The sequence below is a fragment of the Perca fluviatilis genome, chromosome 6 (genome assembly GCF_010015445.1).
Source record: "Perca fluviatilis chromosome 6, GENO_Pfluv_1.0, whole genome shotgun sequence".
Classification (NCBI taxonomy): Eukaryota; Metazoa; Chordata; class Actinopteri; order Perciformes; family Percidae; genus Perca; species Perca fluviatilis.
In genome coordinates, this window is record NC_053117.1 from 15,044,861 (window position 1) to 15,068,988 (window position 24,128).

The 24,128-nt window shown below is 39.3% G+C and overlaps 1 protein-coding gene across 2 annotated transcripts; it reads right to left on the minus strand.

Moving 5' to 3' along the window:
* Nucleotides 1–1,021: 1,021 nt before the first annotated feature.
* LOC120560022 (chromaffin granule amine transporter) lies at nucleotides 1,022–19,981 on the minus strand. 2 transcript variants are annotated; one of them, XM_039802120.1, is made up of 18 exons: nucleotides 19,757–19,981; nucleotides 16,013–16,134; nucleotides 10,401–10,499; nucleotides 8,108–8,475; nucleotides 7,898–8,022; nucleotides 7,087–7,145; nucleotides 6,872–6,955; nucleotides 6,685–6,777; nucleotides 5,595–5,684; nucleotides 5,330–5,373; nucleotides 5,106–5,166; nucleotides 4,905–5,000; nucleotides 4,609–4,687; nucleotides 4,170–4,221; nucleotides 3,992–4,055; nucleotides 3,695–3,814; nucleotides 3,454–3,587; nucleotides 1,893–2,000 (listed from the first exon to the last, which is right to left on the minus strand). In XM_039802120.1, the coding sequence occupies exons 3-18, from the start codon at nucleotides 10,495–10,497 to the stop codon at nucleotides 1,893–1,895; spliced, it is 1,674 nt and encodes a 557-aa protein (XP_039658054.1). In that variant the 5' UTR covers nucleotides 10,498–10,499; nucleotides 16,013–16,134; nucleotides 19,757–19,981. The 2 variants fall into 2 exon arrangements, with proteins under 2 accessions (XP_039658055.1, XP_039658054.1); XM_039802121.1 differs by lacking the exon at nucleotides 19,757–19,981 and having other exon boundaries at nucleotides 1,022–2,000; nucleotides 16,013–16,492.
* Between the last annotated feature and the right edge of the window lie 4,147 nt (nucleotides 19,982–24,128).

The window sequence follows — 24,128 nt, forward strand, 5'->3', positions numbered from 1 at the left end:
AGCTGCAAGCTAAATTACTCTTTTCTTTTTTCAATATGAACACAGGCAAGTCAATGTTAAACATATTTCATACAGGCACATATTGGCTGTCTAAATGTACAACCTAATAATAAGACCAATAAAAAGTAATAATGATTACCGAAAGCACTGGGTGTTAGCAGCTGGTTCAGGTTAGCTCTGGGTTTATCTTAACTAATATTTAGGTTATCTCAACCAGCAGTTCATATGTCTAACATTAATGTTTAGAGTTAAGATTACTTTTTTTCTGGTACTGCTTTTATGAACTTATTTGTCATATTTTTAAATACACAGTGAGAAGCCATGCAAAATGCCATTTTACAATATTATAATGACAATAAATGTCATTCTGATTCTAATTCTGTTATATTTAGGTGTTGGATTAGCTTGAAGTTGAGGTATGCTAGATGTTTAGGTTACAGTGAGGGTTTAGGGATATATATACACACACATATATATATATATATATATATATATATATATATATACATATACATATATGTACACATATATATATATAGATATAGATATATAAACATGAATACAAACTGAGGTTCTTTTTCTTCTGCCGGAAGAACAAAAGTCAGCAAGATGATTCATCCTGTGGAAGTAACAATGTTTTTATTGTATTCTGACTGCTCAGAGCTAATGCTAATAATATCAGTGTTTGTGGTTCCTGTGAAATTATTCTTTATAAAAGAAAAATGTAGTCTCTGTAAGCTTTTCATCCACTTCCTGTTTACTTTTCCATCTGGCAGAGCTTCTGTCATTCCTGTCGTCATTTTCTCTGACGAGCCGCCAGGAAATTAAAGAGCAGATAAGAAGCACGTGAACAAATAAACACACACACACACAAGCTGATTTCCACCCGTATGCTTCTATCAATCTAACACTTCAGTTTAACATGTGAGCATTGAGTCCTGGTGAGCACACACACACACACACACACACACACACACACACACACACACACCCCCCCCCCACCCCCCCCACACGTGTTGTCTAGGTTATAGAAGGTTTTAATGGCGACACAGGTTAGAGGTCAGATACAGACTCAGGTTCAGTTTTACATCACTTTGGTCAAATTAAAAAAGATTAATGATGAGCAACACATGTTCCCTAAAGCAAACTCACATTTACTTGGAAATCTCCTTACTTGATGCCAAACCCCCTTAAAATAATTAAAGGGTTTGGTGTAGGAGACTTTTTTTTTTTCACGATAAACAACGTCCAAATCTTAAAGGGATAGTTTGGATCTTTTGAAGTGGGTTTGTATATGGTAATTATCCATAGTCAGTGTATTACCTACAGCAAATGGCGGTCATCATGCCCCCAGTTTGGAGAAGGCAGGAGTACAGATTATATGTAGTTATTATACATTCCTGCTGTTGTCATTGTAAACTGTGTGTAACATTTTAGAACACAAAGATTGACACGGGTAGCAACAACTAAGAAGGGGCGGGGCTTAGTGAACAGTAATTTGGAGGCAATCAGGCATCTTTTAATGGAATTTGCATAAATATGTTCAAATTAGTAACTCTGTAAACATGCACAAGGCATCAAAACATCTGTCACAGCCTCCATGCTTTAATAATGACATTTTTTACAGAACCCTGACTGTGTGAACTGATGATTAATCAGATTAATTATATTTAATGTAGCAATTAAAGACATGTAAGGGGACACTGTCCCTTTAAGAAGTGTTCAATGTTGCTGTTCTGACTGTGTGACGACAGGAAGTCTAATGATGAAGGTTAAAACGTGTTTGGTGAAGAAAACATCACAACATGGACATCATCAGGTGTGTGTGTGTGTGTGTGTGTGTGTGTGTGTGTGTGTGTGTGTGTGTGTGTGTGTGTGTGTGTGTGTGTGTGTCACTCCTCTGTGTCTTCTTCACTGTAGTCGCTCAGAGGAAACTCACGACTCTCCTTCTGTGTGTTGTAGCTTTTCCTGTGCATCACACACTCCTGGTCGATGATCGCCTGCAACATACACACACACACACACACACACACACACAGTTGATCAATAAACCTACCTGTATGTCTGTGTAATCTGTGTGTAATTTTGGGTTTATTGAAATGTTTCCTCTGCAGCTTTGAAGGCAGCAGCTTTTGATCTATGATCAGTGTAATCACTGTGTAATGACTACACACACACACACACACACACACACACACACGCTAATTCCTGATTTAACAAGAATTAGCAGTGTTGAGATCTTTAATAACATAACTGTCTGTATGGATCATAGTATGAAGGTTAAATTACATATAATAGCTTATTTGGGCTCCGGGTAATCAGGTGTTTTATCTGCTGAACCATAACATTTGACAAACCAACCAGATTTAATTGACAAAGCACATCATGGCTACACTTCATCTGTATCTGTATAATTTTTTAGTCTGATATGTTTAATATGTAAATAGTTACTTATTTCGAAATTAACTGTTAATGTTATGTAGCCTAGTCATTGTTTTCAATAAATAGTTCATAAACCTTTGTTTGACTAGCTTATTACTGAAGCCAGCCATCACGCAACGCACCGTCACATCCTGTGCCACCCACCACATCAATTACATTTTCAACCTGTGGGAGACACTGTTGCTCGCAGTGACACACAGATCATATAAGAGAACGGCACAGTTTGGATTTTCTGAGGTGGGTTTGTATGAGGTACTTATCCATAGTCAGTGTACACCTACAGTAGATGGCGGTCATCACATCCCTCAGTTTGAGAAGCAGGCAGAAGTACGGACACAGTAGCTATTTGCAATGTACTGCTGTGTACGGGGGCAGCAGCAAAACGTATTTTAGCCACCCCCAAAAAATTTCAGTTAAAGTGTACTCCATATTAACAATACTTCCATGGCATCATTATACTTCCTGTCTTCCTAGAAAATTCCGCAAGAAATTTTGACAGTGTGTCTACTACTTGGTGCACATCCGAATAACACTGGCTAACAGTAAATCTGTTGTTTGACATGTCCTGAAAAGAGAGGACAACACGGCCTTCAGTAAAGAGTCTCCATGATAGGAGGTGTATTTGTAAGAACTTGTTACTATGGTGATTTCCGCAGTGAGGGAGTGGAGGAGGAAGGGGGAAACAGAATCTTCCATGGGTCAAACGTACGTTTAATGTTTTTTCAATCAATTTAAATCAATAGTTTAAGGATAGGCGGTGTTGTATGTTGTTCAGATTGCGATAATAAAGTTGATTGTACATTATAAAAGGCAAACAAATACCTGCGCCATGTCCGAGTATACAGTATACCGCCCAGTTACTAGAAATTAATGGACACCTGCCAGCAAATGGCAATCAAGAATTCTTAGTGGCCATGGTAACAATCCACAAAAGTAGTACCCTGGTTCTACACCTCTGCTCTTGTGTTCACTGCTCACTGGTCTAACTCATGTTTTTATATCTGTATTTACCATTTTCTCCTCTCTGACAGCAGGGTTACGTAACAGGAAGCAGAGTGGAGCATACAGAATGTTGATCACCCCGATAAACACCATGAGACAGGGAAAACCCACTGCCTGAACCAGAGCACCCCCTGTGGATGGTCCTGGAACAACAGACAGAGACTTATGTTAGTGCTAATTTCTTTTAAATTCATGGCTCATTCCATCCTGTTTCCAACATGCATTGTGTATGTTTACATGTTTGTGTTACCTATAGCAAACCCCATACACAGCGCAACGTCAGCAATGGCGTAGACGCTGCCATAGACAGAGGCGTGACGGATGTCGACCAGGTAACCCATGATGGCCATCATGGAGGAGTCCACCATACCTGATGGAAAAAAATCATTCAATTAAACAATTAATGAATAACAACTGTAATAATCTCATAGTTATTGTTTACACAGTTTATATAACAAAATATCAAATCATTAGTCTACATCAGTTTACCTACAAACACCTTTGATATTAAAAATGTAAATGAGACAATGAGTGTGTTGATTATCACCTATAGCGAAGCCCAGACCTCCGTTTGGTCCAATCAGACCATAGATACTGGTGGCAAAAGGAACCTGGTACACACACACACACACACACACACAAACACACAAACATATGAAAATATGTCTACATGACTTCCTGTAACTACAATGGATAAAACAATGATGGTTGGATGTTGTACTTACACACATCAAACTGATGCCAACGATAAACATCCCTAACATGGAGCAGAGCCACCTGGAGACGCAGAAATACACATCAGCTACTTGTCTGTCTTACACCTGCAGGTTTACCAGAAATCTTTAGGATCAGGTCTGAACAGAACTCAGACTTCCCAGAAAAGTTAATCTGTTAATCTGCTAATTAAACTTCTTCCTCTGAGAGGTTGTATTAACTGAACACACACACACACACACACACACACACACACACACACAGTCGATCAATAAACCTACCTGTATGTCTGTGTAATCTGTGTGTAATTTAGAATATTAAGTAGCAGCTTTTGATCACTGTAATCAGCTGTATACACACACACACACACACACACACACACACACACACACACACACACACACACACACACACACACACACACACACACACACACACACACACACACACCGTCCCATCTTGTTGGCCAGAACACCGAACAGGTTTGTTCCTATCAGGTAGGAGATACTGGCAGGGAGGAAGGCCATACCTGCAACACAACATAATACAACACACTGTTAGAGAGGGAGGGGAGGAAGGAAGAAGGGGAGGAACAAAGGCAACATAAGGAGGAAGTAAGGAAGGACTGAATTAAGGGAAAAACATAAGAATGAAGGAACATAAGGAAGGAAGGAAGGAAGAACATAAGGATGAACATAAGGAGGAATGGAGAAGGGAAGTGCAGGAGCACAGACAGTGGAACGTACCAAGTTGCCATTTAGGGGAGCACATGGTCTGCATCATCCAGATGGGCAGAGTCGGCTCTAAAATGGCGACACCCATGTTGGCGAAACACAGAGAACCTGCAGACAGAAACATAATCTGTCAGAGACTCTACATACCTGTTTGTCTTGTGTTTTGGGGGTAAATGTGGCCATAAAGGTGAGTGTGAGGAGACATCTTCATACCTGCACTGATGAGAATGTACGGATCCTTTAACAGAGTCAGTAACGGAGTCCCTTCCACACTCTGAAACACACAAACACACAAATTGAAGCTGGTCATGCTGGTCATGCTGGTCCTGAACAAACCAAAATCTTACCAGACAGAGCCAGAACAAATCACATCAGATCATATCACCCAGGCCAGACTGGTCTGGATCAGATCAGTAGTGGTTTTAAAGTGGACTCACCCCTGGAGAAATCTTTGAAGGCTGCAGGATGAACAGCTGTAATGCTGCAACACATAAAAAAAAACATGCCATTTTGATCAGATTAGTGTGACATTACCAACATGTACACAGGAGGTCACAGGTTCAAAACCATGTCAGCAATAACATCCTTTATAGATGCCGATCATCATCGTTGATTGAGATAAATTAATATCCACACTGAACACTTTATCTTGAGCCATAGCAGGTGTTTTGACCACTGAGAATATTTTATTTAAATCTTTACCTCCGTCAAACATAGCCAGGAAGGCCAAAATCAGGAAGGGAGCACGCTTCCCCACAAACTCGTACATCACACTGCCAAATGGAGCTCCAACTGAAACACAATGTACACACATTCAACACAGAACAAATATTCAAGTATATAAGTCATTTTTTTAAACTTACTGACATCTGCCCTCAAATACAGTCCTACTACAGCTGTATAACATTAGTCTATATCCTTCTATCCATCCTTTATGAGGACTATGGTTGATTGCTCCTCAGATCGTTGCATGGTAAATTGGGACAGCTAGCTAGACTATCTGTCCAATCGGAGTTTTCTCTCGCAGGCGCAGTCTGTGCAGAGTTTAGCACCGCCCATGAGGATTCTGATTGGTTTAAAGAAATGCCAATAAACCAGAGCACGTTTTCCTCCCATCCCCGAATGATATGTGGAGTAGTCAGACCCTCCTTCAGCGCGCTTTGGAGGAGGGTCTGGCAAAGACAGGTATAACGTCAACCCCCATGTAAACAATGCTGACAAAACTAGCCCCTGGATGAACTGAGCAGAGGTGAAGAAGTACTCAGATGTTTTACTTTAGTAAAAGTAGTAATACCACAGTGCAAAAATACTCTATATAATATAATAAGTCCTGCATCCAAAACCTTGCTTGAGTTAAAGTACAAAAGTATTAGGATGAAAATATAATAAGTACCAAAAGTAAAAGTACTCATTATGCGGAGTAATATATATTATATTATTGTATTATAATAATTTATGCATTAATGTGTTCATTAATGTTACAGGTGGTAAAGGTGGAGTTCATTTTAATTTCCTTATATACTGCTTTGTTGCTTTAATCTATAATATTACATCATAATTTATTAGTTGATTATATTTTATTTTAATAATTTGAAGTAACTGGAGTTATCAGATAAATGTAGTGAAGTGAAAAGTACAATATTTCCCTCTGAGATGTAGGGGAGTATAATGTATCAGAAAATGGAAATTCTAAATAAGTAATTGAGTAAAAGTACTTAGTTACTTTCCACCATTAGTGCTGTACTGGTGCTCAAGAAGTACACATTTTCATGTATGTGTGTGTGTGTCTCACTCAAGACCCCCATAGCCAGTCCTCCCAGTGCGATGCCCATGGCGATGCCTCTCTCCTCATCATCAGTGTACACACTGGCCAACATACCCAGACCTAAACACACACACACACACACACAGTCAGTTTGTCAACCTTTGTGTGGATAAAAGATCTCTGTGTACTAAATGTTTTGTGTTTCAGAGTTGACCTGCTACAGACGAGAAGGATGAGCCGATTCCCTGCAGAGAGCGAGCGAGGAACAGCAGAGCGTACGTCCCTGAGAACGCAAACACTGAGAAGCACACACACACACACACACACACACACACACACACACACACACACACACACACACACACACACGATTAGACATTTATTTATAGAAAACACACTGCTATGACTGTGTGTATATGTGAGACTTACTGATAGTTGACCCAAACATGATGATGAAACCAGCAAACATGGGGATGTGATACCCAACCCTGCAGAGAAAGACAGACAGTCTGTAAGTGAACTAATGCAACACTTATTAACATTTAAAGAAACACACACATTCATATCTACGATGTCTGTAAGTGTTTTATAAGATCTGTACGCTTGTGGATGTTACAAATTTTCACATTTTTTTCAGATGTATTGTGGAACTGAGGCTAATACATTTACAGTCTTAAAGCTGCAATAGACAGTTTTCTTTTTTGGCGTCGTTGGGCACTAATCTATATATACATTTCAGCATATTTTAGGCTTTAGAAAATGTAGACTGTGATAAGAGACTTTGGCCAATCACAGATTATTTCAGAGAGAGGGCGTTCCTATCAGCTACAAATATAGATACGGTGCACGTTCCTTTAAAGGGTGAAAGCCTGATTCAATGGTGGAGAATCCTGGAGACGGGTTGAGGGGAAACCTGGGGAACGGGTTGCCGGTAACATTAGGAACTTTATGTGTTGCATTTGCAACATGGACCAAAATTGTTGTAGCACCTCGAGAAAATATAAAAAAAATGCCAATGACAACATCCAAACCTTCTTTTCATTTTCTTCTTTGTTTTATCGCCACAATGACTTTAAAGCAAGTTGTGCAGCGTGAACAGTACAGGGATCTGACCACTTTAAAAGTTGTGTTGTGTGAACCATGGTTATTGCTTTGTCCTCCATCTTTGACCTCGGGTCAAAGTTCAACAAATGTTTTTTTCTCAAAATTAGACAGGAAGTTACTAATGTGAATCAGATACCTGTTGGTGAGCGGGCCGACAAACGGGTTGATAAGCAGCTGGACGAGAGCTTTAGAGGCAAACAACAAACCAACACGAACATTTTCCTCTTCCAGAAACGCACTGTCCTGAAGACAGGAGGACTCCTGCAGGAGAGAGAGAGAGAGAGGGGAGAACGTATGAACTCACCTGTAAACACTGATCCATCACTGAAAGGTAAACATCACCTACTGTAGCGTTAGTGGTTTCGTTGCTCTGCAGCTCTGTGGTCGGGCTGCTCTGGTCTGGGGTGGGTTCGGTCAGGATCTCCTGCAGACTGAATGTCGAATTGTCGAACAGAGACACCAGAGGAGACGACTTGGGACTCAGCTCTGATTGTGTACCGTGGTACGGTGCACTATGGCTGGGCCGAGGGAGCTGTGAGCTCTGGGAGGTCTGGCTGAAGGTCCGGAGGTTTGACCTCGGGGAGGGGGACTGGGAGGGCACAGTGCCCAAGCGTGAGGCACCAAGGGTGGGCAGAGAGAGCAGGGATGGCTGGGCGGTCTGGGGCTCTGGACTAGGATGCTCCATGGCGTAGAGGAAGGTTGGGATGATCGGCACTAAAGGAGGAAGATTAAGTCATTGGTTGCTTTATTAAAATAAAGTTCCTCACCACAAAAAATGTCTCTGGTTACCTGAATATTTAAGTCACAGAGTGGTTAAAACTTTGTTACAGGTTGAGGGTTAGAAGACAATATGAACTCACTGATTAGACAATCTTCTCAACGACTTCAGATAGAAAAACAATTAAGTGAAGTGAACGTAAAGTGCATGATTTCTTAAACTAAATTTCAGGGAATCAGTCAGAAAGTAGGCGGAGAACCGTGAAAACAAAAACAGAAGCCAGCTATAAGCACACCGGTCAGTCATAGACTCAGGAACAGTTTCTTTCCATATGCCAACACCACACTGAACACACACAACCGCCCTCCCAGTTCGGTACAAGTGTATGACTAATATCTCCCTCCACTGACAGAAATATCCCTCAAAGGCAGAACATGCGACTAGATAACTTATGAATATGATTATGGATGATTATGGTGTAAAGATGGTTTAATGCTTTACTTTATAGATTCATAATTTCCTAATAACTTCCCAAAAACATCCAAGAAGTTAACTGAAATTAACTCTCAACACTTAATGTTTCAAAGAACTTCCCCCTTTAAACCTAAATAGATATGAATTCATTATCCTTTTTTTCTTCTTCAACAGTTTATCTCAGTTGATAGCAATTACTTGATTCAAAGTGCATTTTTTCTATAATTAGTACGAAATTAAAAAGAATGTCTGTCCAGGAACATTCTTGGAAATTATTATGTATTACGAAAATACTACGGGCGTTTTAAATCCGAATGAAGCTGATTAGTGAGTGAAGATTGATAACACAGGAGGTAAATATGTTACGACATATGAAACCCATCAGAGGAGAAATAGAGCAGAGAAAATGATTTTATCTGAGAAGAGACCAAAGGAGACAACTGTGGACTGAGAACGCAGCTTTAAAGGTCAGGTCAGGAGGTTGAGTGTGTGTGTGTGTGTGTGTGTGTGTGTGTGTGTGTGTGTGTGTGTGTGTGTGTGTGTGTGTGTGTGTGTGTGTGTGTGTGTGTGTGTGTGTGTATGTATGACCTCTCCAGCCTTTAGATGCAGCTCTGAGTCTAACTGCTGACGACAGCGATGAACTCCTGGTTTTTTAATTGCGTCACAAATCTGTTTTCCAGCAGCTGAGGCTCCGCCATGGAGTAACATTAGAGGACGACCTGTTACTGAACCATGTCTGGAAACACTCCTTGGACACAAGTATGTGGACAGCTGACCATAAGTGACTGTGTAACATGTTCATTAATGTGCTGCTCTAACAGCCTCCACTCTGCTAGATTCAGACACCAGAGCAATATGTTGCTGCCCTGGAAAACCATGTACCTCCAAAAACTAAAAAGAAAAAACAGGCCTTTAAGCTTTTTATTTTTTTTTTATTGTTTATTTATGTTAAGAAGTTGATAATAAAAGTGTTTGTCTGAAAAATTAATTTGGAGATACTGGACATGTGTATTCTTTTTTTTTTTAAATAGGGGCAGGATCATGTCGGAGTAGTTTCTCTCTGGTTTAAGTTAGTGTTAGTGAAAAATAATTTTTTTCCCAGTACGTTTTAGGTTCGGTTTGTCAATTTGTTTGTTTGTTTGTCCGCAGGATTGTGTAAAAAAGCCATAACTGTGTCTGACGTATCTGAGGTCCAACTGATCAGGTTGGCTCACAGTCTGTGGTCCATTTCATCTAAAAGGTGTTGGATGGGGCTGAGGTCAAAGTCCATGTGCTTTTACAGAAAACTGATAAAAAAATTATTTATGGAGCTGCTTTGTGTCATGTTGAATCAGGAAATACTGATAATAACTGGTGGGTGTGAATTCTTTAGTTTAGTGGCTCTGGCTCAATCTGTCAGTATAAACCTAAACAAAGCAGCTTCTGAAACCTCCTCCACCATACTCACCGACCACAGTGAGCAGCATGTTGTCGAGCAATAGAGCAACACACACCACCACCAGGACAAGTCTGGGAGAACCTCGACTCTGACGGAGCCAGGCCATGTCTGCACAGAGAGAGAGAGAGAGAGAGAGAGAGAGAGAGAGAGAAACACACACACACGTAAACTTGTGACGTGTTTTAATCTCAAACACAGCAGATTGTTCAGTCACTTTGTGTCTCGTTTAGCAACATGTTGCATAATAAACATAATTTTAAAGGTCCCATATTGTAAAAAGTGAAATTTCCATATCTTTTTTAATATGAAGCTGGTTAAGGTGCAATATAAATACTGTGAGTATCAAAACGCTGAATCCACATGTTGCAGACACTCTGAGAACCATAGACAGTATATAAACTGGACCAACAGATCCCGTTGCTCTGGACGGAGACCAGTGAAGTCTATTAGAAGCACTTTTCCGGTGAGCGCTGAGCGTTACTGCGCAGCCTCCAACTGACAGAGACGACGTAGATGTGACGTGAGCAACCTGTCTGGAAGTTGTAAGTCTTCTGGTAGCTGTGCCAAGAGAAATCTCAATCATTCCCAATCTTGCAGAGACGGAGAGTGTAGGTATATGTAAGGAGATAACATGGGCACAGGCTAATTATTGCTAACTAAAATGCTAGTTAACATTAGTAATTAAACCTAAACAGCTCATTTAAGTTGAAACTGCCTGCGAGCTTCCCCTGTACTATATGGTAATTCTTCTACTATGCGACAGTAAGTTGCGTGGCTATGACACAATCGTTAGTCTATTTTCACAAAAACGTCTGCTACGGAGCCATAACGTGAGATACAAGGTAATGGAGCCTTTTATACATTGTCGTGTTTCTTTAGAAATAAACATTGCACAAATAGTCTTTAAACGCTTCAGATTCATTCATATTTACTGTCAAAGGGACGTCAAAATGAATGGCAGTCAATGGAATGCTAACCAAGGGGGTTATCGAGCGTCTGGAATGCGTAGCTCCTATGGCGCCATTTTGATGCTAATAAGTGATCACCCACTGTTAGCATCCCATTGACTGCCATTCATTTTGACGTCAATTTGACAGCGAATAACTTTACATCTGAACCGTTTAAAGACTCTATTTGTCAATTGCTTATTTCTAAAGAAACATGACAATGTATAAAAGGCTCCATTACCTTGTACCTCACATTATGGCTCCGTAGTAGATGTTTTTGTAAAAAAGATGCTAACGATTTACTATTAACATAGTAAAGAATTACCACATAGTTACAGGAGAAGCTTCGCAGGCACACTTATGTTTAGCTGTTTAGGTTTAATTATTAATGTAACTAGCATGTTAGTGATCAATAATTAGCCTGTGCCTATGTTATCTCCTCACATATACCTACACTCCCGTAAGATTGGGAATGATTGCCATTTCTCTTGGCACAACCTACCAGAAGACTTCAGCACGTGCTTAACGCGTCATTTATTGTCTCTGTCAGTTGAGGCTGCTCAGTAAAGCAAGAGATCACCGGAAATGTCTTCACTAATACTCCGTCAAACTGCAATCGGTCTATTGGTCCATTATATATATGTCAATGATGCTAACGGGAGGTGATCGTTTTGTAGCATCAAAATGGCGCCATAGGAGGTTCGTTGTTCTGAAGCGAAGCTTACCCCCTTGCTGAGAACGCAGATACCGACCCGGAAACACTAACCAATCAGAGTAGACTGGGCTTGTTTGGGAGGGGGGCTTAAAGAGACAGGCGCTAAAACGCAGCATTTTAGACAGAGGGGGAATACAGGTATTCTCAGACAAGAACATAACATGTTTTTTCAACATTAAAGTATGTAAACATATTCTAATAGAAACCCAAACATAAGCATGAACCTGAAAATGAGCACAATAGGTCACATTTAAATGTCTGCTGTTGGTTAAAAATGACACTTGAACTTCAGCAGAAGCTGTTCAGTTACAGCTGATCCACACTTACACACACTACAAAATATTACTATATACTACAGGAAACCATGAAAAATTATTTCAAAAGCATACAATATAAGGAATATATAATATCTAGTTGGCTTACTGTATGCAGGTATAATGTTTATCTTAGCGTGTTAGTATTATTACATTACCTAATTATCAGTAAACACAGCTAAGGCTGATGAGAATGTAATTAGTTGTGCAGGTATCTGGTCATAAATCAAAGAAGCCTATTGGACACATTGAAAAGTCAGAGGATCACCAAAATCAGTAGGATTCATTGTCTGATGTCTATTCATTGTCTATGCTTCTGGTCCCCCTCACATTCAGACGGATTTTCAGTGGCTTGAGACATGCAGGGCCAATCACAAACGTTTATCTTATGTGGGGTGCGTTTGAGACGAAGACTGCATAGGAGCACCAATGAGACGGAAACAACAAAGACGGCTGCAGCTGAACTTTCTGTTAAAGCCTGGTCAGTATTGAACAAACTGGATGGTATATTTTAAAGCCTTTCTTGAGAACAAATCTTTCTTCTCAAGAAAGCCTTAAAATATACGTTTGCCATACGTTTGACAGGATATGGCAAAACAACATTTTCCTGTTGATCACGTGTTATTTTTTCCCCACCCATATTACGCTAAGTTCTGCCCTAATATGCTGTGATTGGCCATCTCCAGTGGATGGACCTGGTTACTGGTCGCTCAGCGCTACGCCCCATGTTGATAACCTGTTGTGAACTGAGAGTGATCTGAGAGGTTCCATACTCTTTGGTCTGGCGATGTCAGGCTATCTCTAAACAGACTACAAAAGCAGTGTACAGTTAGAGTCTGCAGGCTAAGACTAATATCTGGAGTCTGTGATATTAACAGAGCGTCCTGTTGTTTTATTAAAGATCAGATGTGATATGAATGAGCTCTCTGTCTTCACTGTTTCTTTATTAAAGCACAGAAACCTCATGAAGCCAAATCTTTCTCTGACAAACGTGTTGAATGTGTTTCCTTCTTCATAATTGTTTTTTTGAATGCCTACATTGTTTACATCAATGTTTACTTTTTGGCAGTCCAAGCCATAGACTCTATAATATTAATGGAGAAAGCATCCGGTTCGGTGAAGTGCCGCAAACGCGGAAGTGCCTTAAACATGCATTCTATCTGAATTCCAGCAGAGGGTGACACGTGCGATTGCAAAAGGAGGTCGGTTTCTGTAGAAGTCTCTGAGAAAGTGACCCACTTCTCACTTGATTTATTACCTCAGTACAATATTTTCATAATGAGTTTATGGTCTCAATCCCTAGTTTTAAGTCTTCTGCAATACAGAATGATGTTAATTTTTTTAATTATGGTCTCGTTAATTTTAAAATCGGCGATAAAGCAGGGGGTGTTTTAGGGCGTGGCTATGATGGGATTGCCAGTGAAAGTGTGTAACATGAGATAGACTGTAAGGGATCCTCCCTCAGTCCTCCCTCTCGTCTAAAATCGTCACATCTGCAACCAGGATGGCTGCGCCTGGAACGGCAAACTCAACAACTCATAGCAGATCTCCACAAACCAATGGGTGATGTCACACATATGGGCTCTCCATTAATATACAGTCTATGGTCCCCGCTCACAACCTATGCGGCAAACTTAAAGTGCCTTAAAATGCATTCTTTCTAATGACCAGTATGGGGCGACTGGTTGGATTGTGATGAAATGTGGTTCATCATTCATGTTCCCCTCAGGATAAATTGTAAGAACTTTGGTGATCCTCTGACTTTTCATCTAGCGCCATCATCAGGTCAAACTTTTAATAATACTTGAACAAATACCTGCCAACCTCAGCTGGACTTTGGGTCGAAATAATCAGAAAAAAATTGGTTCCAACTGGGAAAATTCACGTGAATGTCCCCTCAAGTCAGAAAAACATCTTGAAAAGTCACCGACAATTTTGGTACACAACTTGTTGACGTCATATTACACAGAAACGTAATGGTAGAAAGTAAATGTTTGGTTAATGGTAATTCAAGTAATGCATATCAATGTTTTTCTCATATGTAATTTGTAATATGGTAGTAGGTTGTAACTGTTAGTTGCTGTCCACATAGTGACCTAGTTTAGTTATAACAGTTATTATTAGCATTAACCTGATAACAAGTCAGGTAAATCAATATTTTAGTGATTTTAGGGAATGTACTGGTGCAGCAACACATCTGGGACAAATCACTAATATAAATCTTCAAACTGAAAATGAATACTGGAACAGCTTTCAACGGGTTGTTTTAATTCTCTGATCAATAAAATACAACACATCTTTGTAGTGTCCATGGTATTTCCGTATTATGACTTAAAGCTAATTAACACACCAGTCGGAATAACGACTTCCCAACTCGGGAAATGGGACTATCATCATCATCATTATCATCATCATCATTGTCTATTCAAGGAACATTAACTCAGAGGAGCATGTGAATGCACCATTGTGTTTACTGCTAGTTAGCTAATTTTAGCATGCTAAAACGCTATACTAAAATGGTAAACATCAGTCATTGTGAGCATGTTAGCAGGATGATTTTAGCATTTAGCTGAAAGCATTGTTATGTCTAAATGCAGCCTCACTGAGCTTTAGCATTACTGGAGACTGTTCAACCATTTTCTCATTGAGATATATATATATATATATATATAGTTTTTTTTATCTTGGTCACAAAAGATAATTACAATTTGTGTAATGAAACAGATATTGATTTAGTGTGAATAAGAAATTGTGAATAAAAACCTTTCTACTGGTCGTTTTTAGATTTTTCTTCGTAAATGTATTGACGACTGATTGGTTTAGAGGCTCTTTCCTCCCTCACTAACACAGTTATCGGTCTCTCTCTCTCTAATACAAACACACACACACACACCTTTCATTCTCTTATCTCTGTCCATCTCGTCTGTCCCTCTATCCTGTTTGATGGAAAACTGATGTGAAATGTAATTGCCTCTGAGACTTTACTTTGAGAAAAAAAACCTGCAGAACATCTTCAGTTTTATACAATTTACTGTATATTGTGAAACTTTTCATTACGAGTCATTTTAGTGAAAATGCTTCATTCTCTAGTCTCTCTCACTGTCAAAAAGTAAATAAATAAATGGCGTGCTGCTGACTACGTAACAGATGACAATCAATGACCAATACATAAGCTGAAGCGATATATATAATCAATACATGTCCATCTGTCAAACAGCTGCAGACACACAGACCAAGTTAAACTTACAGTAACACAAAGCAAAATAAACACATTCAAATATATAAAATATAATAAAAACAAATCACAAAAAACATCTTAACATATACTGAATCAAAATTAAGAAAACTATGAAACAGATCAATCTTAATTTTGAAAAAAAAAAGCCCATATGAAATGTAACTATTATCAAAAGAAAATAGATACATTAATATCATTGGTAAATTAATCTCATCTAACTTTAAATAAATGAAAATTAAATATACACATAAATAAATAAAATAAATCATAACATTTTAGACAATAAAAGCTGAAATAAACCCATCTATAATCATATATAATTAAAACATATATGAAACCTACAATCTGAAGGACTAAAATCAACATTTAAAGCAGTATATAAATACATTTATAAAAATAAAACTCACTTCGTTGATTTGATTCTCCAAACAGCTGGTTTCTGTGTCAAAGAGACAGGTGGCTCCTACCTGGCAAGTGATGCTCTTGTTCTGGTTTCTTCAGCTGCTGATGGACACACTATATATCTGACCTGAGGGGAGGACAGAGGAGAGGACAGAGGCGACAAGGAGATGGGGAAGGACTAAAGGAAGGACTGAAGGAAGGACGGAGGAGGATGTCTCTTCTCTTTTATTCTGATAAAAACTGACATTATGGACACACACACGCACAGGTCAGAGGGTGTATCATTTGCGTTGCTGGTGTGTGTGTGTGTGTGTGTGTGTGTGTGTGTGTGTGTGTGTGTGTGTGTGTGTGTGTGTGTGTGTGTGTGTGTGTGTGTGTGTGTGTGTGTGTGTGTGTGTGTGTGTGTCAGTAATTGTGAGCATCTGCTGTCCTTTTATTGAAGCCTGGAACAACCTGCAGGCTGGAGACCTTATCTCACACACACATCTACACACACACTGCAGGTCTGTTTACACTGCAGGTCTCTCTGTATGATGTGTTTCATGTATGTTTGTCCTCTCACACATGCAGTCACTTCACATATGAGCTCAAATAATCCACAAAACAAATATTCACAAATTAAAGGTTATATTTGATATTTGTTTGTGTGTGTGTGTGTGTGTGTGTGTGTGTGTGTGTGTGTGTGTGTGTGTGTGTGTGTGTGTGTGTGTGTGTGTGTGTGTGTGTGTGTGTGTGTGAAAATCAGAAACCAGCTGGCCGTCTTCACGTCATCACCGATCACTTTTCCAAATCATCCATCAGTTGTTGCAGACTTCCATCAGGCAGCTGCAGGTTTCAGGGCTGCAGATGATGTGTTACAGGGAGTGGGGGTGGGGATGTTCTTATCCAGCTGTTTTTGTCTGTTAATGAACCCTCAAAGTCTTGTTAAAAAAAAAGCTTCCAGCGTCTTTTTCCCCAACACTGCCTCCTAAAAATGTACGTTCTCATACAACTAAACTGCATTTTCATTTACATTTCGAGGGAAACATATTTTCTCCCAGATTTAGTTTGTTTCAGTTTGCAGTTTTAAACACGTGGTTAACATTGTGAATTTGGACTTGGACCTATATGGAATTGGAATATGAATATATAGTCCATGTAACAGAGAAATGCAACTACTTTATTTGAGCTGGATATTGTTTCTTGTGTGTTTGATGATTGTATTTCCAATCGGTTGTGTTTTATTTCTATTTAAACTGTAACTGCCATGCTGTCTTCTCCCTCAGAAAAGCTATTTCTATTTCAAAGGACTTACTGGTTAAGTAAAGGTTAAATAAAAAAAAACTAATTGGTTAAATTAAGGCAACAAAGGTATTTGGTTACTATGTTGTAAAGTACGGTAGCCCTGAGAGCTCAACACACTGCAAATTAAGAAAACACATGCAAATAGACATAACATAAGCAAATGAAGACACGCCTTCACTAATTTGACAACATGCGATTGACGAAACATGCGCCGCATTCAGAAAAAGCGCTGCAAGAACCTCACAACACAAGGGAAACTGTTTCTAGGGGACACTATAAAGTGAAGCATATGGCTGGGACACGCTTGTTGTTGCCATAGTTTGTCCTTTTGGCTTATGAAGTTATTGACGTCGGCTATCTGTCTTGGTGATCGCATGATTCTGATATTATAATAATAAGCAAAAGGTTAAAGGTTAACGCTAGGTTAGCAGATTTCTGCAATAATATCTGAATCACGCCATCACGATGTTAAAAAAAAAACAATTTCTTTTTTAATTTTAGGATAGCTGACTTTAATAACTTCATAATCCACAAACGGTAACAAGCAGTGCGTGTCCCCACTGTGTGCATTACTTTTTAGTTTCCCCTGGAAACAGATTTGTTGTCTTGCAAGCTTTTTGCAGCGCTTTTTCTAAATGCTGTGCATGTGTTGTCAAAGGGGGTGAATATGGTTCTTTTGCTTGTGTTTTGTCTGTTTACATTGGGTTGAGCTCTCCCCAGGCTAGTTAAAGCTTAATGAGTGTAATTAAGTCTATTAACTGTAATTCTGTGGTTTAATTGGCTCAATTAAAACTGCATTTTATGCATAACTTAATAAAATTACATTGCATCTAAAACAAATTGTGAATGTTCATGATGCAACCGCTTCTCACAAAATTAACTTCATCAATTCCTCCTAGAATTCTGTCCAACAATAAATATAAAACAAAATATATGAAATCAAATGTTAAAATTGATAATATTTCCATTATCTCCCATCATTGTTTTGAAAGATTATTTTTTGGGGCATTTTTCCCTTTATTAGATAGTAACAATGGATAGACAGGAAAGGTGGGAGAGAGATGGGGGATGACACGCAGCAAAAGGGACTCGAACCCGGGGCCGCTGCAAAGGAAGAAGAAGAAGAAGAAGAAGAAGAAGAAGAAAGGCCATTTTAGCGGAAGTTTCCTCTGGCTATGGGACTGATGTCATTCAAAGCTTCACCTAATTATGACTTAATATCTCATAATTATAAGACCTGTACCTCATAATTATGACATTTGGATCTCTTATTAAATTTGATATGAACATCCAATAAGCTTCGCCGGTATTTATCCAGCATTTGAAGTTCAGAGAAAATAGTAACACATTTGAAAAGTAAGCTGAGAAAGATGAGATGCTTTTTAATTTGAGTTTAACAAACTCTTATAAAACATCTACACAGCCAAAAGAGATTACATTTTCTCTGTGACATTTGTTTTTCTTTCACTCAAAGTCAGGGAAGCATCATGTTATGATGAAAATTCAAAACAAAATCTCCTTCAAAGGTTTGGTTTTACCTCCTTGTCTTGATCCTGAGGACCAACATGAGTTCATGGGAAGGCGTATAAATAGCACGCCACATTTCACGACCGCATTTTAAGCTTTTCACGTGTCATTTAACGCCCTGTTCTAATTCCCAACTCGTCACATATGGACGTCTGCTCAGGGCTGGGTGTTAACATGTAGTTAACGTTGTGAATTCAAACAAGACTACTTGGTTATGTTTAGGAAAAGATCATGGTTTAGGTTAAAATAAGTATGTTTGTTACATAAATTAAGTTATGTACATAAGTTAAGTTGTCAATATAAGTAAGTAAACGTTGACTTTTAGTTTCATACGGGACACAGACATCCATCACCTCCTCCCTATGCGGATTTTGTCGCTCTTTATACCGTGTCACAATCTAAGTTGGTAGAGACTGAATGGCGTGAAATGACACATGAACAGCAAAAAATGTGTAGTGATGGCACGCAAAATGACTTTAGAAATGAACATGTTCATACACCATTTTGTGAGGAAAACTTAACAACTTAACCTAAAATCTCCTCGAAAGGTTTGTTTTACGTTGACCGTTTCTTGATCCTACAAAACTGTCCTTGTGTCTCCTGGACAGCTGTGTGATTGGCCGCGACACCTGTCAGTCACACAAACACACCTGGACATATTTAAAACTTCTCTTTACTACTCGATTGTGTTGGATTTGTGTGTTCAGAGAGCTGAGATGACTCTTCAACTGTTTAGTGTCGTCATCTGAAACTGGTAATCAGCTTTAATCACCTGTAAACACACACACACACACATCCGCCCGCCTGACGGAGACAGCTTCAGCTCTAATGAGTCTTTATCCCAACATTCAAACCACATAAAGTACAACCACACACACACATGCACACACACGCGCACACACACACACACACACACACACGCACACACACAGCTCTACCTGTCTCGTGTCTCCAGGTGTGTTTTAATCTCTCAGTGGTCTCTGCGGTGTCATGTATCAAACGTCCCACCCTCACCTGAGGCCGCCCGCGGGGCTTCCAGGAAGGAAGCGAAGGCGGCGCTGGCTCCGCCGACTGATGCGGTCGAGCTTCAAACGCACCTTCAAAACTTCTGAGAGACGGGACGGATCAGAGGGGAGAGGGAAGGGTATAAAAAGCAAACCTGAAGCACCTGAAGGAGGAAACAGACAGAGCAGAGAGGATCAGACATTTATTAACACAATAAACTAGAGCTGGTTTTACGATCCGCAGGTATTCTTTAATAACTGAATTCATTTTAAGGCTAAAAAACAGGAGAGCTGTTTGAATTCAGCAGTTATTGTCAGAATTACAGAAAACTTGTATTTTTATTCTCTCAAACTATTTAAAAGCAGCAGGGAGATCTTTTTTTTTTCTTTTATTGCAAGGAGGTTAGAAAAGACCCTGGAAGGATTTAAACACATTCTTCTAATAATCAGATCAATAATTAGACCAAAGAAAGCAGATCCAGCGATCGATAGTTGATAGAGGAGTGATTGATCAATCGATCGGAGGATGATGTGGATGTGGCGTAGCGTCCTGTGCGTGTCTCTGGTCTGTGGTCTGGCTCTGGACTCCAACACCATCAGATCCTCCAAAGAGACGACGCAGCAGAGCTCCGAGCTGCCGGTAAGAGGGAAATACTTTACTGTAGTATTTATACTTCTACTCCACCATCTGTCAGGGGAGATGATGTACTTTTTACTGCACTGCATCCATCTTACAACCAAAGTTATTTACTTTGTAGATTCACTAAATATGACTGTTATTAAAAATATTGTATTCCCAAATATATCAACTTTGTTTAGTTTCTGATCAGTACTAAGGTTTAATTACCACTTATTTAAACACCAATATACAAGTGAGCAGAGACAGGAAGTAAGTCCTATTGTGTCCTTTAGTTTAAAGGTTCTCTTAAACTTTCTATTTTTAATTTTTACTCCACTATGTTTATCTGACAGCTGGAGTTACAGCTTGTTGGAGATTCACAGTTTATCTTCAACAGGAGATACGACAGCCAACTCTCCTGTGTGTGATTGATGACAAGTGAATAATCAAAGTCAGCTGAGAACAGATTTTCTCTTAGGTCTTAGACTGGTCAGATGAAGACATTTAAAGCTGTCACCATTCATTAATCGAGAAAGTAATTTGCGGATTGACCAGTAAAATAAATAATTGTTAGTTTCAATATAAGGTAAATACAGAATTTGTCCAACCATAGTCCATAATATACAATATTAAACATATAGCCTACAGCCTACAATTTCCGCAGAAGTTTCTTGGAAAGAATTTGGTACTAATTATATATCAATTAATGAGACAAGTATAAGTTGTGTTTACTTTTTGAGCAGTTTTTTGATATCCAGAAGAATTTCATTTAAATAACTGCTGCATTTAAATCTGTGAGGTCAACCAAAGAGTGATTATTCTTTCTTGTATTGTTTCGTGTGAAGTATTTGTTAAAGTCGGAAGAGGTGAAGGTATCCAGTGTTTCACAAAAAGAGGAAAAATAAACATAATTCTGTGTAACACATTCTCCCTTTAATTATCTTGAGACAACTCAAGTTTGGGTTCATTGTTAATCTATTGTCAGAAACTTTATTCTCCATATACATATGTTGAATTGTTAGGTTCCTGTAGACATACTTCACATTATTAGATGTTCAACTGACTATTGACATTAAATCCCTATAATTAGCACCAAATCACCTTCTACAAACCTTTCTGTGAATTTACAGTTTCATATCAGTTTCTTTATTGGATATTATCAGATACTAAGATTCATATTCTCTGCCTGTCCAATAGTGACTTTAAAAATTGGCAATTTATGTTTGTATAATCTCTTATGGAATAACAATATTTTGCATGTGATTATACAGTGAACTAACTATACTTTACCGTGAGAGGTCTATTAGCTCATTGTGTTTTATGTATTTCTGTATAAATACATCAGATCAGATATCTGTAATTACTGTAATATTGTGCAAACATTGTGATTACAGCCATAGTACTTGCAGCATATTTAGTCAACTTTGATGCTATTTTTTAACATAAATGCTGGTATCATCAGCCTTTAATATCTGAGGTCCTAACTGTGACATCACTCTAACCTTGTCTATCAGGACCGTTCCTATGGTGACCAGTTGGACCGTCCAGTACGGCGCCGGACTGAGTCGACGTCCAACTCCAATCGAGGACAAACACCTCCATGTTCTACACCTGACTGCTCCGTACCTCCGGTCAGTGACACAAATATTTAAACCCAACACAATCATTGACATTAGCTACATTATTCACAGCACAGTACATCTAGTCAAGAACTGTAGGCTACTTAAAGGGATAGTTTTGAAAGTTTTGAAATGGGGTCGTATGAGGTAATTATCCATAGTCAGTGTATTACCTACAGTAGATGAGGGGGTCAGCACACCCCCAGTTTGGAGAAGCAGCCAGGAGTACCGACACGGAGGCTAAGCAATGTACTGCTGTGGACGGGGGCAAAACATATTCTGTCAATCTACTAACGATTAATCTACTGATTCTGGCAGCTGTACTTGTAAACTGTTGGGGAGTTTAATCAAGAAGTAGAATTTATTGTAATGCTCCATGTAATTATCTATCGATCTGTCAGAGGGGAAGCTGCAGTAACAGAGCTCAGAGGAGACCGTCCTTGCAGGTGGACAGACCGGTGGACAGTCAGCGAGACAGCGAGACGGACAGCCACATAAACACTGATGGTTTCAACAGGACGAAAGGTGAGTGATTGGAAGTCAACTACGATTCCCAGAGGGCACAGCTGTGGGAAACATCCAATGAGACTGTTTTAGAACCAGTGGTGGAATCGAACATTTACTAAGCTACAAATTTGAGGTTCTTGTACTTTGTACTCCACTACATTTGTCTTACAGCTTTACAAAAGCTGAAAACAGGGCTGTTTGTCTGACACCATGAAAAGTTGACTTTTTAGATATATACGTGGTTCTCTTAGGACAGCGATGCTACAAACATTAGATTTTATAGAAGATGACACATTGCTGTAGATTATACTACCTAACAGAAAAGGGAGTTGAAATTAGCTCAACCTTAAACATTTACAGCATTAAAAGGCATTATACACATTAACACAGCCGTCATACTAATCCAGAAGCATCAGATATAAACACTGACAGGGAACATTTTACTGCACAATCAATACTTACACTTTAAGTACTGTAACTACATTTTGCTGATACTTTTACTTGTTTTGAATGCAGGACTTTTAATTTTAGTGGAGTATTTTGGTGTGTAGTACTTTTACTGCATTATCTTTATTAGGACTTGTGTTAAATTGTGTATCTCTTCCAGCTCCAGAAATGTCGAGCTGTGTGCGGTCCGGTGACTGTGCGGCCGGTCTGTGCTGTGTCCGGTATCTGACCGGTAAACGATGTCAGAGGATCCCGGTGGAGGGCGAGGCCTGTCTGCTGAGAGGGTCCACTAAAGTGAGGAGGAAGCTGGGGCGCTGCGACTGTGACACAGGGCTGTCCTGCACCGCAATCAGCCGGGCGGAGTCAGGGAAAGCAAAAGGCCAGGGTGTGTGTCAGCCCCGCCGCAGACAGGGCCAGAGGAACACAAGGCACTCTGGGAAGAAGAGGAGGACGGCGGCAGAGAGGAGCTGCTGACAAGATTATTTATAAACTCTGTATCTTTTGTACACATTTAATTTAAACGTTAGTTCAATTTGTTGGTGAGACATGCACTTTTTTTTCTCCACAGAAGACAGCACAGCAGTAGTTCCCAAACTGAAGGGCAGTACAAAAAAAAGTTACAAATATTTAATCAATAAAAGTCACTATAGTAGCCTATATTAAAGGAGGTGAAGACAACTGTGCCGTAGAGAGTGTTCAAACTTGAGTAATACATTCACATTTACATGACATTAAAAGAAAAGTTTGACATTTTGAGAAATAGTGTTCTCTTACTGGCTGAGAAGAAGATAGCCTAGCTTAGCGTAAAGACTAGAAGCAGGGGGCGGAGGGGACAGCTAGCCTAATGCAAGGATGCCAAAAGTAGGGGGGTCCATGGGGGTCATTGTAGCCAATTTGTAGCCTACTTCCTGAGTCAAGGGAGCCAACGGGTTATGTTTCATGAAAGCAGTTAGGAAACAAACAGAGCTATTTCTGTTTGCTTGTTTTTTCCCAAAATAAAAATGTCACCTGAATGTTTTTCTTTCTTCACCATCTTCTTTATGAAAGAAGACCAGCTGCAGCACCTTATATATCTAAGTGAAATAACTGTTTGGACGCTTACGAGAAATTTATA

Coding starts and splice junctions, on each gene's coding strand:
- LOC120560022 (XM_039802121.1), bottom strand. CDS start 10,497: ATGGCCTGGCTCCGTCAGAGTCGAGGTTCTCCCAGACTTGTCCTGGTG. Junction 7,146..7,897: donor GTCGGCCCGCTCACCAACAG/GTATCTGATTCA, acceptor CTTTCTCTGCAG/GGTTGGGTATCACATCCCCA. Junction 5,685..6,684: donor ACTGGCTATGGGGGTCTTGA/GTGAGACACACA, acceptor ATTGTGTTTCAG/TTGGAGCTCCATTTGGCAGT.